The following is a 13,736-nucleotide window of genomic DNA, read 5'->3' on the forward strand; positions in this document are numbered from 1 at the left end:
AAAAGATACAAAGATCTGGGGTCATGTACCACCTTCTCTCCACATGTGACGATAATAAATCAAATCAAATAAATACATTTATCAGGCATATTAGGTCAGTAACTTCCGAGCTCTGGGCTACCATAAAGGGGAGACTACCAAAGTCTGGGAACTCAGTCCTATCCCCAACTCACAAAAAAAAACTAGAGCTCCCTAGTTAAGAAATGCACTGTGATTGTCTAGGAAATTCAAAGTTCTGTTTGGCAATGGCCCTGGAATGGAAAGTGTTAGGAGAATATAATATACAATCAGAAACTTTGGGTAGTTCTGGTTTGTTTTGTGGTGATAGATTTCCAGAAAAAAAAATTGGAAGAATCAAAACCACTTCTAACTTTTGGGGAACTATACAGAGAACTTCCTCCTCATCTACCCCCCCCCGCCCCCAACCAATCAGCCCCATGACAGGATCCATCCGCTTGTCCCATATGGAAGCCATTAACTTTCTACCTTTCCTCCCCCTTACCTCCTGCCATCGAATACCTCTGATCACTTATGGAACACACCCAATCTGCTCCAAACCCCACAATACCCAGCATGGTGTGCTCTGATTTCCCTCACCTTGCCTACTATCCCCGTGCCCGAACGACACTCCTGATACCCTCCCGAATAACCCACAAGCCCACACCACCCGCACCTCATCCTGCTTAATTTCATAACAAATTTATTGCCTTCCTGGCTTCTCAAAATGGCTGCATGTTTTAAGTTTACCCACTTTTATAGCAGGGGTTATGGGGGCAGGAGGGGTGCCTTTCTTCTGACTCCTGCCCTCGATGCCTTGGGATGCAGTTTGAACCTGGCCTCAGGTGTAAGGTTGGATAAGAGACACTTGGCTTCATTTCCATGTAAACTGGTGGGAGTGCAGTGCCAAACTGACACTCCCATTGCACAGATATCATATCAACATACCTGGTTTTTATTTATTGTGGGATGTGGACTGATTGCCATCCGTAATGGCACTTAAGATATATATTGTATATGTTTGCCTTGTGTGTGTGTGTCTTTAGGAGAATATTTTATCTTGCGACACGTTTGTTGTCTTTACTGGCTGAGTCTAATCCAATTGAAGTGGACAAATTGGGACATGGTGTGAGTTTGGATACTGGCAGCAGGAGATACTGGATGAGTTGAAGCATCAGCCAGCCCCAGCATGGTGAGGGTAGGAGGCAAAACTTTCCAGACGTAGTTGTTATTGGGATTAAGCAATCCAGCATAGTGAGAGTAGGAAGTGAAATTTTCCAGACTTGGTTGTTAGAGGGATTAACCAGCCCGAGCAGGGTGAGGGTAGGAAAATAAATTTTCCAGACCTAGTTGTTACTGGGATTAACTAGCCCCAGCACGGTGAGGGTAGGAAAATAAATTTTCCAGACTTGGTTGTTACTGGGATTAACCAGCCCCAACAGGGTGAGGGTAGGAAGTGACATTTTCCAGACCCGGTTGTTACTTGGTGTCACAAGGATGAGAATGTTAAAATTGAGGTGTTGCTGGAGTGGGAGCCAGTGTGGGTGGGTGAGCCTGGGTGAGGGCGGTGAGGGGTGAATGGGACTTGGTGTGAGTTAGGACACGGGGACACTGAGAGTTTGGGCTGAGCTGATCTTCACTAGAGGGCGGATGGGGAATGAATCCGAAGGCGCTCCACGGTTGGGAGACGGATAAAGGTGTAAAATAAATCAATGATTGGATTGGGGTTGAATTTTCTCCTGGGTGGGAATTAAAGAGCTGGCCAGTTCCAGAAGCTGCTGCTGCTGACACTCAGAGGAATCTCCTCCTTTCCCCCCAATAGATTCTCACTTCATTTTCTCCCTCCAGCTGATCAGATCCATTCCTGAGACAGGATTTATCCCGGATTCGGGGAGGCTCCCGGGCCAGTCCGGGAGGGTTGGTATCCCATTCCCCCTCAGTGGCTGCTGAACAACAATCTCCTCTTTGCTCTGCTCCTCCTTGCCGCCTCCAGCCGGCTCCGAGCTGATCACACTCCATTGGTGTGGCCGCCTCCCGGGACACGGAGGGACGGGGGAACTTTCTCCCTCTTTCCAGAACTTTCTGTCCCGGACTCGCTCCTTCCAGAACTCTCTCCAACTGCCGCCCTCCCGCCCGCGCGCCGCGCTCTGATTGGCCGCCGCCTCACAACCCTCACCGCCTCCGGATTCCCATTGGCCCGCGCCGCCGTCAATCAGCCGCCAGGCACCGCCCACTCGGCCGCTCTCACACTATATAAAGGAGCGGCAGCTCAGAGGCTCACAAACGCCTGCGAGAAGAGAGCGCTTAGTGACTGGATCACTGTCACAGCAACACTGCACAGCAGCAGCGACAAAGACTCCAGCTCATCCACTTTGATCTACAATCAACATGCCTGCAGCCAAAGGAACAGCCATTGGCATCGACCTGGGCACCACCTACTCCTGTGTGGGGGTCTTCCAGCATGGCAAGGTGGAGATCATCGCCAATGACCAGGGCAACCGCACCACCCCCAGCTACGTGGCCTTCAACGACACCGAGAGGCTCATTGGAGATGCTGCCAAGAACCAGGTGGCTCTGAACCCACCCAACACCATCTTTGATGCCAAGAGGCTCATCGGGAGGAGGTTTGATGATGCGGTGGTCCAATCTGACATGAAGCACTGGCCCTTCCAGGTGGTGAACGATGCAGGGAAGCCCAAGGTGAAGGTTGAGTACAAGGGGGAGGATAAAACCTTTTCCCCTGAGGAAATCTCCTCCATGGTGCTGGCCAAGATGAAGGAGACGGCTGAATCTTACCTGGGACACACCGTCACCAATGCTGTCATCACCGTGCCTGCTTACTTCAGTGATTCCCAGCGCCAGGCAACCAAGGATGCCGGTGTGATCGCTGGTCTCAACGTCCTCCGTGTCATCAATGAGCCAACAGCAGCTGCCATTGCCTACGGCCTAGACAAGAAGGGCAGAGGGGAACACAATGTTCTCATCTTTGACTTGGGAGGTGGCACCTTTGACGTTTCTGTTCTCTCCATTGACGATGGTATCTTTGAAGTGAAATCGACAGCGGGTGACACCCACTTGGGAGGAGAGGACTTTGATAACCGCATGGTCAACCACTTCATTGAGGAGTTCAAGCGCAAATACAAGAAGGACATCAGTCAGAACAAGAGGGCGGTCAGGAGACTGAGGACAGCCTGTGAGAGAGCAAAGAGAACCCTGTCCTCCAGCACCCAGGCCGGTATTGAGATTGACTCTCTGTTTGAAGGCATAGATTTCTACACCTCCATCACCAGGGCTCGGTTTGAGGAGCTGAATTCTGACCTGTTCAGAGGCACTCTGGAACCAGTGGAGAAAGCTCTGAGAGACGCCAAGATGGACAAATCGCAGATCCACGATGTTGTCTTGGTCGGGGGCTCCACCCGTATCCCCAAGATCCAGAAACTGCTGCAAGATTTCTTCAACGGCAAAGAGCTGAACAAGAGCATCAATCCTGATGAAGCCGTGGCCTATGGAGCGGCCGTTCAAGCGGCAGTTCTGATGGGGGATAAGTCGGAGAATGTTCAGGATTTGCTTCTCCTGGACGTGGCTGCCCTGTCTCTGGGTCTGGAGACAGTAGGAGGGGTGATGACTCCCCTCATCAAGCGTAACACCACCATTCCCACCAAGCAGAGCCAGGTCTTCAGCACCTACACTGATAACCAGCCTGGTGTCCTTATCCAGGTGTACGAGGGAGAGAGAGCCATGACCAAGGACAACAATCTCCTGGGCAGGTTTGAGTTGAGTGGTATCCCTCCTGCCCCCCGTGGGGTGCCACAGATCGAGGTCACCTTCGATATTGACGCCAACGGCATCCTCAATGTCTCTGCAGTTGACAAGAGCACAGGCAAAACGAACAAGATCACCATCAGCAATGACAAGGGCAGGCTGAGCAAGGAGGAAATTGAGAGGATGGTGCAGGATGCAGAAAAGTACAAAAGCCAGGATGAAGTCCAGCGGCAGAGGATCGCAGCCAAGAACTCCCTGGAGTCCTACGCTTTTAACATGAAGAGCGCGGTGGAGGATGAGAGTGTGAGAAATAAGATCAGTGAGGCAGAGAAGAAGAAAATCATTGAGAAGTGTAACCAGGCCATCCAGTGGCTGGAGAGCAATCAGACGGCAGAGAAGGAGGAGTTTGAGTACCAGCTGAAAGAGCTGGAAAATCTCTGCCGTCCCATCATTACCAACCTGTACCAAGGAGGAGCAGCAGCGGCAGCTGGGGGATCTTGCCGAGCCCAGGCTGGGAATGCCAGTTCCACAGGACCAACTGTGGAGGAGGTGGATTAAAAGACTGGGAAGAATAAGGATGGACATTGGGAATCTGACACGGCAGCCTTTTTTCACTCTGGCTCAATGAGTGCTGGATGTCTTGTATTCCTGAGTGACAGTGCACTTTACTGGACTAGATGCTGCCAGGTCTATAGTGACTGTAATAGAACAGTGATGATGACAGTGCTGCTCTGTTAACTTCTCAAGTGTGACAAACTGACTGTGTAAATTCTAATTTGATAAATTTGCTGTATCATATTGAAGAGGATTAGTGTATTTAGCATCTATTTGTTTTGTATGGAAATGTCCTTTCAATGTACAAACAAATCTTATTTTTATTACTTTGCTGATCTGAATATTTGTTTAATAAAAGTTTTTTATTTCATTATTCTTGTTGTGCTTTCTGATATGGATACGTTTTGAAAGTATGCTCTGAAATATTTAATTATTTATCCACTGCCAAAACATTGCCAGCATAATTTACCCACCAAATTATTTAAACTCCTGTTCAGTCAGCAAGATTCAGTTCTTGTAACTCTTCTCACATTTTCAACATTTTGACATCATTCACTTCTAATTAAAGACTGTTTCTGAAGTGAAGTCAATATAAACTAAACTGAGCAGAATGTTAAAACAAACTCAGGTTCCAAAACACAGTGCATGATTTAGCCTGGTGAGAACAAAATCATTATATGAAAGGAGGGGAAAAGACAATTTCTGTCATGGCATTGAAGAGCCTGCAGTTTCTCTTTGAGTGTAGAGTTACAAACCACCCCATGCTGCATTTGTATCTCCCTCTCCAGTCAACGCTGTTGCAGTGTGTCTTGCTGCCTATATCCTAACCTGAACCAAATCCTGTCATCCATCACCCATGTGCTTGCTCTGTCACTGCCTCTCACTACCCTCACACTCTCACCAACACTCTGCCTTGCTACTTCTACCATATGTGCTAAGTTTCTCCTCTTCAGCCAAGCATTAGATCTTGTGGTTCTGTGTCACACTTTGCCCTGTGATGTTACTGTGAAATACCTTGGGATGTTTTTACTGATCTCTGTGCACTGTGTGAATAGAAGTTGTTCTTTATCTGCTCAGAAATACAACACGCAGGTGGACTCGCCATTCACACATTATGTGCTGTCTGCGGCTCAGAGATTAAATGAAATCAAATTAGCCCAACAAATTGAAGTTTGTGTTAAATATTTATGAAATGTATTTCATTTCTACAAATTTAGTCATAATCATAGCAGTTTACAGCATAGAAACAGGCCCTTCAGCCCAACTTGTCCACGCTGCCCTTTTTAAATCCCTAAGCTAGTCGCAATTGCCTGCATTTGGCCCATATCTTTATACCCATCTTGCCCATGTAACTGTCTAAATGTTTTTTAAAAGATAAAATTGTCCCTGCCTCTAGTACTACCTCTGGTACTTATTCCAGACACTCACCACCCTGTGTGTGAAAATATTGCTCCTCTGAACACTTTTGTATCTCTCCCCTCTCACCTTAAACCTATGCCTTCCAGTTTTAGACTTCCCTACCTCTTGGGGAAAAAAAATGTTAACTATCGAGCTGATTTATGCCCCTCATTATTTTATAAACAGCTATAAGATTGCCCCTCAGCTTCCTATGCTCCAGAAAGGATCCAGCCTCTCCTTATAACTCAAACCATCAAGTCCCGGTTGTATCCTAGGAAATCTTTTCTGTACTCTTTCTAGTTTAATAATATGTTTTCTTTAATAGGGTGACCAGAACTGTACACAGTATTCCAAATGTGGCCTTACCAATGTCTTGTACAACTTCAACATAACGTCCCAACTTCTGTATTCAATGTTCTGACCGATGAAACCAAGCTGAATGCCTTCTTCACCACTCTGTCCACTTGTGACCCCACTTTCAAGGTGCTATGAACTTGTACCCTTAGATCTCTTTGCTCTGTAACTCTCCCCAACACTCTACCATTAACTGAGTAAATCCTGCCTTGTTTGATCTACCAAAATGCATCACCTCACATTTATCTAAATTAAACTCCATTTTCCATTCGTCATTCCACTGGCCCAATTGATCAAGATCCGGTTGCAATCCAAGATAACCTCCTTCACTGTCCAATATTACCACAATCTTGGAGTCATCTGCAAACTTACTAACCATTTGCTACGATGCGGTTCATTAGCCACAAACATTGTCTTATGAGCCTGCTCTGCCTCCGAGTGAAACATTCCCCGCTCTCTGTTTACAGGTACTGTTAGTCTGATGGCTCTGATTACGGGTGGCACAGTAGCACAGTGGTTAGCACTGTTGCTTCACAGCTCCAGGGACCTGGGTTTGATTCCCAGCTCAGGTCACTGTCAGTGTGGAGTTTGCATGTCCTCCTCATGTCTGCGGGGTTTCCTCCGGGTGCTCCGGTCTCCTCCCACAGTCCAAAGATGTGCAGGTTAGGTTGATTGTTCATGCTAAAATTGCCCCTTAGTGTCCTGAGATGCATAGGTTAGAGGGATTAGCGGGTAAAGTATATAGGGATATGGGGGTAGGGCCTGGGTGGGATTGTGGCCGGTGCAGACTCGATGGGCCGAAGGGCCTCACTGCACTGTAGGGTTCTATGATTCACCAGTACTGAAAGGTTAAGAGTGAGGAAATAGCAACTGTTCACCAAGTGCACCAAGTGGCAGCAACATGGGAAATGGGAGCAGGAGGAGACCATTCAGCCCCTCGTGCATTCCCCACCATTCAACTCCATCATGGCTGATCTTCAACCTGACATCCTTTCCTGCACACTCCTCATAATCCCTTCATGTCGCCTGAACTCTTGAAATCCATCAAACTCTAATTTCAAGATTCAATGACTATTTTTCCACAGCCAACAACAAGCAGTAATACAATTAAAAATCCCAATACATACATTAACCTCTGCACCTAGAACCTGCCACAGGGTTCCACCCTCACATCTTTTGTTTCAGACCCCACCTAACAATACATTGAATCGCTGAACCCCAGCATTGCAGAAGGAGGCCATTCAGCCCATCAAGCTTGGACCAACAACAATCTCACTCAGTCCCTATCCCCATAAAACCACATATTTACCCTGCTAATCCCCCTGACACTACGGGACAATTTAGCATAGCCAATCCACCTAACTGGCACATCTTTGAACTGTTGGAAGAAACCAGAGCACCTGGAGGAAACACACACAGATATGGGGACAGCGTGCAAACTCCACACAGTGACCTGAGATTGGAATCCAACCTGGGTCCCTGGCGCTGTCAGGCAGCAGTGCTAACCACTGTGCCACTGTGCTGTCCCTTTATATCTGTTTAAACAGCAGGGAAGTGTTTGATCTGAACATTAAACCTCATTCATAACCTTGGGAAAATCAGGAGTTCGCACAATATTCCCGATGTTTGAACCCATAATGGAGGCTAACACTGTGAATGTAGAACTAAAGTTTGTGTCGATGTGTTAAAATAGAGAAAGTGGGACAATGATGTTTAGAGCAGCCAATCTACACTATTCCCATTTACCAGCACCTGGTCCATAGCCTACAGTGGTTTCGTGACTTAAGCGGTCCTATGTTTCTTAAACATTGCGAGAGTTCCTGCCTCAGGCAACACATTCCAGATTTCCACCGCCCTCTGGGTGAATAAAGAGTTCTTCAGATCCCCTCTAAACCACTTACTCATCACCTTAACCCTGTGCCCTGTGGTCTTTGGCACTTCTGTCATGGGGAAAAGAATCTTATCATCTCCACTATCTTTGCCTCTCATAGTTTTGTATACCTCTATCAGATTCCCCCCTCAGCCTCTCTGCACCAAACCCAGCTGAATGTTTCCATCCCAGGTAACATCACATCTTTCTGAAAGTATGATGACAATTAGTTCAGGAATGCTCCCACCACTTCCCCAAAGGAAAAAGTGTGTGTGTGTGTGTGTGTGTGTGAAGATATGCTAAAAAATTTTATAGAATTACACATAGATAACACAGAGAGATGAAATAGGAAATGATTTCTCTCCAGTGCTCAGAGTTTAACCCATGACCATTCACAATCTGTGCCTTACAGTAGCTAAATGGTGGCATCAATAAACCCCAAAAACCTAGCTGGAGGGTAGGAAGTGGATATTTCCTGGCCCAGTTGTTAACGGGATTAACCAGCGTCATAATGTGGAGATGCTGGCATTGGACTGGGGTAAACATAGTAAGAAGTCTCATAACACCAGGTTAAAATCCAACAGGTTCATTTGGTAGCAAACGCCACTAGCTTTCGGGGTTCTTCATCAGGTGCACTCACCTGACGAAGGAGCAGCGCTCCAAAAGCTAGTTGCATTAGCTACGAAATAACCTGTTGGACTTTAACCTGGTGTTCTGAGACTTCTTACTGTATTAAACAGCATCAGCATGGTGAGAGAAGGAAAATAAATTCTCCAGATCTGGTTGTTAGTGAGATTAACCAGTGTCAGGCAGGTGAGGGTACAGAATTTTCTAGACCTGGTTGTTATAGGGATTAACCAGCGTCAGCACAGCGAGAGTAGAAAGAGAAATTTTCCAGACTCGGTTGTTACTGGAATTAACCAGCCCCAGCACAGTGAGGGTAGGAAAATAAATTTTCTAGACCCACTTGTTGGTGGGATTAACTAGCCCTAGCAGGGTGAGGGTAGGAAGTGACATTTTCCAGACCCAGTTGTTACTTGGTGTCACAAGGATGAGAATGTTAAAATTGAGGTGTTGCTGGAGTGGGAGCCAGTGTGGGTGGGTGAGCCTGGGTGAGGGCGGTGAGGGGTGAATGGGACTTGGTGTGAGTTAGGACACGGGGACACTGAGAGTTTGGGCTGAGCTGATCTTCACTGGAGGGCGGATGGGGAATGAATCCGAAGGCGCTCCACGGTTGGGAGACGGATAAAGGTGTAAAATAAATCAATGATTGGATTGGGGTTGAATTTTCTCCTGGGTGGGAATTAAAGAGCTGGCCAGTTCCAGAAGCTGCTGCTGCTGACACTCAGAGGAATCTCCTCCTTTCCCCCCAATAGATTCTCACTTCATTTTCTCCCTCCAGCTGATCAGATCCATTCCTGAGACAGGATTTATCCCGGATTCGGGGAGGCTCCCGGGCCAGTCCGGGAGGGTTGGTATCCCATTCCCCCTCAGTGGCTGCTGAACAACAATCTCCTCTTTGCTCTGCTCCTCCTTGCCGCCTCCAGCCGGCTCCGAGCTGATCACACTCCATTGGTGTGGCCGCCTCCCGGGACACGGAGGGACGGGGGAACTTTCTCCCTCTTTCCAGAACTTTCTGTCCCGGACTCGCTCCTTCCAGAACTCTCTCCAACTGCCGCCCTCCCGCCCGCGCGCCGCGCGCCGCGCTCTGATTGGCCGCAGCCTCACAAACGTCACCGCCTCCGGGTTCCCATTGGTCCACGCTGCCGTCAGTCAGCCGCCAGGCACCGCCCACTCGGCCGCTCTCTCACTATATAAAGGAGCGGCAGCTCAGAGGCTCACAAACGCCTGCGAGAAGAGAGCGCTTAGTGACTGGATCAGTGTCACAGCAACACTGCACAGCAGCAGCGACAAAGACTCCAGCTCATCCACTTTGATCTACAATCAACATGCCTGCAGCCAAAGGAACAGCCATTGGCATCGACCTGGGCACCACCTACTCCTGTGTGGGGGTCTTCCAGCATAGCAAGGTGGAGATCATCGCCAATGACCAGGGCAACCGCACCACCCCCAGCTACGTGGCCTTCAACGACACCGAGAGGCTCATTGGAGATGCTGCCAAGAACCAGGTGGCTCTGAACCCACCCAACACCATCTTTGATGCCAAGAGGCTCATCGGGAGGAGGTTTGATGATGCGGTGGTCCAATCTGACATGAAGCACTGGCCCTTCCAGGTGGTGAACGATGCAGGGAAGCCCAAGGTGAAGGTTGAGTACAAGGGGGAGGATAAAACCTTTTCCCCTGAGGAAATCTCCTCCATGGTGCTGGCCAAGATGAAGGAGACGGCTGAATCTTACCTGGGACACACCGTCACCAATGCTGTCATCACCGTGCCTGCTTACTTCAATGATTCCCAGCGCCAGGCAACCAAGGATGCCGGTGTGATCGCTGGTCTCAACGTCCTCCGTGTCATCAATGAGCCAACAGCAGCTGCCATTGCCTACGGCCTAGACAAGAAGGGCAGAGGGGAACACAATGTTCTCATCTTTGATTTGGGAGGTGGCACCTTTGACGTTTCTGTTCTCTCCATTGACGATGGAATCTTTGAAGTGAAATCGACAGCGGGTGACACCCACTTGGGAGGAGAGGACTTTGATAACCGCATGGTCAACCACTTCATTGAGGAGTTCAAGCGCAAATACAAGAAGGACATCAGTCAGAACAAGAGGGCGGTCAGGAGACTGAGGACAGCCTGTGAGAGAGCAAAGAGAACCCTGTCCTCCAGCACCCAGGCCGGTATAGAGATTGACTCTCTGTTTGAAGGCATAGATTTCTACACCTCCATCACCAGGGCTCGGTTTGAGGAGCTGAATTCTGACCTGTTCAGAGGCACTCTGGAACCAGTGGAGAAAGCTCTGAGAGACGCCAAGATGGACAAATCGCAGATCCACGATGTTGTCTTGGTCGGGGGCTCCACCCGTATCCCCAAGATCCAGAAACTGCTGCAAGATTTCTTCAATGGCAAAGAGCTGAACAAGAGCATCAATCCTGATGAAGCCGTGGCCTATGGAGCGGCCGTTCAAGCGGCTATTCTGATGGGGGATAAGTCTGAGAATGTTCAGGATTTGCTCCTCCTGGACGTGGCTGCCCTGTCTCTGGGTCTGGAGACAGTAGGAGGGGTGATGACTCCCCTCATCAAGCGTAACACCACCATTCCCACCAAGCAGAGCCAGGTCTTCAGCACCTACTCTGATAACCAGCCTGGTGTCCTTATCCAGGTGTACGAGGGAGAGAGAGCCATGACCAAGGACAACAATCTCCTGGGCAGGTTTGAGTTGAGTGGTATCCCTCCTGCCCCCCGTGGGGTGCCACAGATCGAGGTCACCTTCGATATTGATGCCAACGGCATCCTCAATGTCTCTGCAGTTGACAAGAGCACAGGCAAAACGAACAAGATCACCATCAGCAATGACAAGGGCAGGCTGAGCAAGGAGGAAATTGAGAGGATGGTGCAGGATGCAGAAAAGTACAGAAACCAGGATGAAGTCCAGCGGCAGAGGATTGCAGCCAAGAACTCCCTGGAGTCCTACGCCTTCAACATGAAGAGCGCGGTGGAGGATGAGAGTGTGAGAAATAAGATCAGTGAGGCAGAGAAGAAGAAAATCATTGAGAAGTGTAACCAGGCCATCCAGTGGCTGGAGAGCAATCAAATGGCAGAGATGGAGGAGTTTGAGTACCAGCTGAAAGAGCTGGAAAATCTCTGCCGTCCCATCATTGCCAACCTGTACCAAGGAGGAGCAGCAGCAGCAGCTGGGGGATCTTGCCGGGCCCAGGCTGGGAATGCCAGTTCCACAGGACCAACTGTGGAGGAGGTGGATTAAAAGACTGGAAAGAACTTTGATGCCTGTATTGAACATGTTTACACTGGATTTTGTTTTTCATAATAGGTTGTAAATTTTTCAGAAGTTGTACAAGTGAGTTTCTTTGACCTCCTGATGTGACTTGTGTAAATTATAAAAGGAAAGCAAATATTTTGTATATTTATATCATGTAGATTTTCTCAACTTTGAGTTGCTGAATATATTTCTAACTGTGACCTTTTTGTCTAAATTAATGCACCAAGCTGAATGGCATTTGAAAATAAATGTAAAACTTGAATGTCTTTCAATGAACTTGAAGTCATTTTTCTTCTGATCCTTACTGTTATTTTGGAGCTTAGTTGCAGCACATCTTAGCAATTCAGTCAACCTTGGTTAACTTGCCTAGTTAAGCAATGTGTTAAACATGTTAAATTCTTCCCAGGGAATGCACTTTATAATTATTGATGGGTGAGGGGTATCGCTAGATGGGCCAGCATTTATTGTCATTTGAAGTGAGTAGGTCACTAGGCCATTTCGGGGAAGCACTTGAGAGTCAAGGAACAGCAGCATAGCACAGTGGTTAGGACTGCTGCCTCTCAGCTTCAGAGACCCAGGTTTAATTCTGGTCTTCAGTGACTGCCTGTGTGCCATTTGCATGTTATTCTGTATCTATGTAAGTTTCCTTTGGATGCTTGTTTCTTCCAACTATCCAAAGAGATACAGGTTGGGTGGATTGGCCAAGTTAAATTGTCTTTTGGTTTGTCAGTGTGAATGTATGCCCTCTTAAGATGAGATGCCAACCATAATGCCCAGTGTCTATCAGGATGTGCTCTGTGTGACCTTGATTTGGAATACATAGAATCCCTACACTGCAGAAGGAGGGCCATTTGACTAATGAAGTTTGCACTGACTCTCCAAAAGAGCATCTTACCCAAGCCTGCCACTCCCCTGCCCTATCCCCATACCCCTTCACATCAACCATGGCTAATCTCAGCATCATTGTGCTGACTAAGGGGCAATTTAGCATGGTTAAGCAAAGTGAAGATGATGCCGTTAGGGACAGAAGGTTTTGGATTCACAAATCTTTGAAGGCAGCTGTATGTATTGCATCAGTAAGAAATCTCTCAACACCAGGTTAAAGTCCAACAGGTTTATTTGGAAACATGAGCTTTCGGAGTGCTGCTTCTTCATCAGGTGAAGTATGAAGGAGCAGTGCTTCAAAAGCTCATGATTCCAAATAAATCTGTTAGAACTGTGCCCACCCCAGTTGAACGCTGGCATCTCCACATATTAGTAATTATCAAACCATATTGGATCTTGGGTTTCACAGAGGCTTTGAGCACAAAAATAGAATAGTTATGCTGACTTAAGGCTTTGTTTAAGCTCCAACGAGATTGTCACATTCAATTCTGGTCACCACACTTTATAGGAAGGATGTGAGAGTATAGAGCGGATTTAGCAGAATGGTTCCAGGGATGAGGGCATTTAATACAAGGTGAGGTTGGAGAATCTGTATTTGTTATCCTGGAGGCAAAGGAGATTGAAGGGAGCTTTGACAGAAGCAAAGAAGATCCTGATTGCAGTTCTGAAGAAGACATATTAGCAGCAGTGCAAGTACACCAAATTGTAAAGAAGGCATACAGAATGCTCTCCTTCATTGGCAGAGGTATAAAATATAAAAAGCAAGGATATAATGCTGGAATTGTTTAAAACACTGGTGAGGCCACAACTGGAGTATTGTGTGCAGTTCTCGTCACTTTATTACAGTAATTGCTCTGGCAAAAATTCAGAGAAGGTTTATAAGAATGTTGCCAGGATTAGAAAAGTGTAGTTATGAGGAGAGATTGGATTGGTTGGGGTTATTTTCCTTGGAATAAGGAAGGCTGAGGGGTGACTTGATAGAGGCGTACAATATAGACAGGGTAAAACTGTTTCCCTTA

At 47.6% G+C, this 13,736-nt stretch overlaps 2 protein-coding genes across 2 annotated transcripts; both read left to right on the forward strand.

The window, feature by feature from the left end:
• Positions 1-2,281: 2,281 nt before the first annotated feature.
• On the forward strand, positions 2,282-4,665 carry LOC145337221 (heat shock 70 kDa protein 1A-like). The gene has a single exon (XM_080182014.1). The coding sequence runs from the start codon at positions 2,386-2,388 to the stop codon at positions 4,315-4,317; it is 1,932 nt and encodes a 643-aa protein (XP_080038140.1). The 5' UTR covers positions 2,282-2,385; the 3' UTR covers positions 4,318-4,665.
• A 5,123-nt stretch (positions 4,666-9,788) lies between these two features.
• Positions 9,789-12,104, forward strand: LOC145337226 (heat shock 70 kDa protein 1A-like). Its single transcript, XM_080182018.1, has one exon. The coding sequence runs from the start codon at positions 9,886-9,888 to the stop codon at positions 11,815-11,817; it is 1,932 nt and encodes a 643-aa protein (XP_080038144.1). The 5' UTR covers positions 9,789-9,885; the 3' UTR covers positions 11,818-12,104.
• Positions 12,105-13,736: the final 1,632 nt, after the last annotated feature.

The sequence above is a fragment of the Carcharhinus amblyrhynchos genome, unplaced genomic scaffold, assembly GCF_965287045.1.
Source record: "Carcharhinus amblyrhynchos unplaced genomic scaffold, sCarAmb.v2.hapA scaffold_45, whole genome shotgun sequence".
In the NCBI taxonomy this organism is placed as follows: domain Eukaryota; kingdom Metazoa; phylum Chordata; class Chondrichthyes; order Carcharhiniformes; family Carcharhinidae; genus Carcharhinus; species Carcharhinus amblyrhynchos.

What these genes read in the sequence shown, in the direction of transcription:
- LOC145337221 (XM_080182014.1), top strand. Translation starts at nt 2,386, where the DNA reads ATGCCTGCAGCCAAAGGAACAGCCATTGGCATCGACCTGGGCACCACC.
- LOC145337226 (XM_080182018.1), top strand. Translation starts at nt 9,886, where the DNA reads ATGCCTGCAGCCAAAGGAACAGCCATTGGCATCGACCTGGGCACCACC.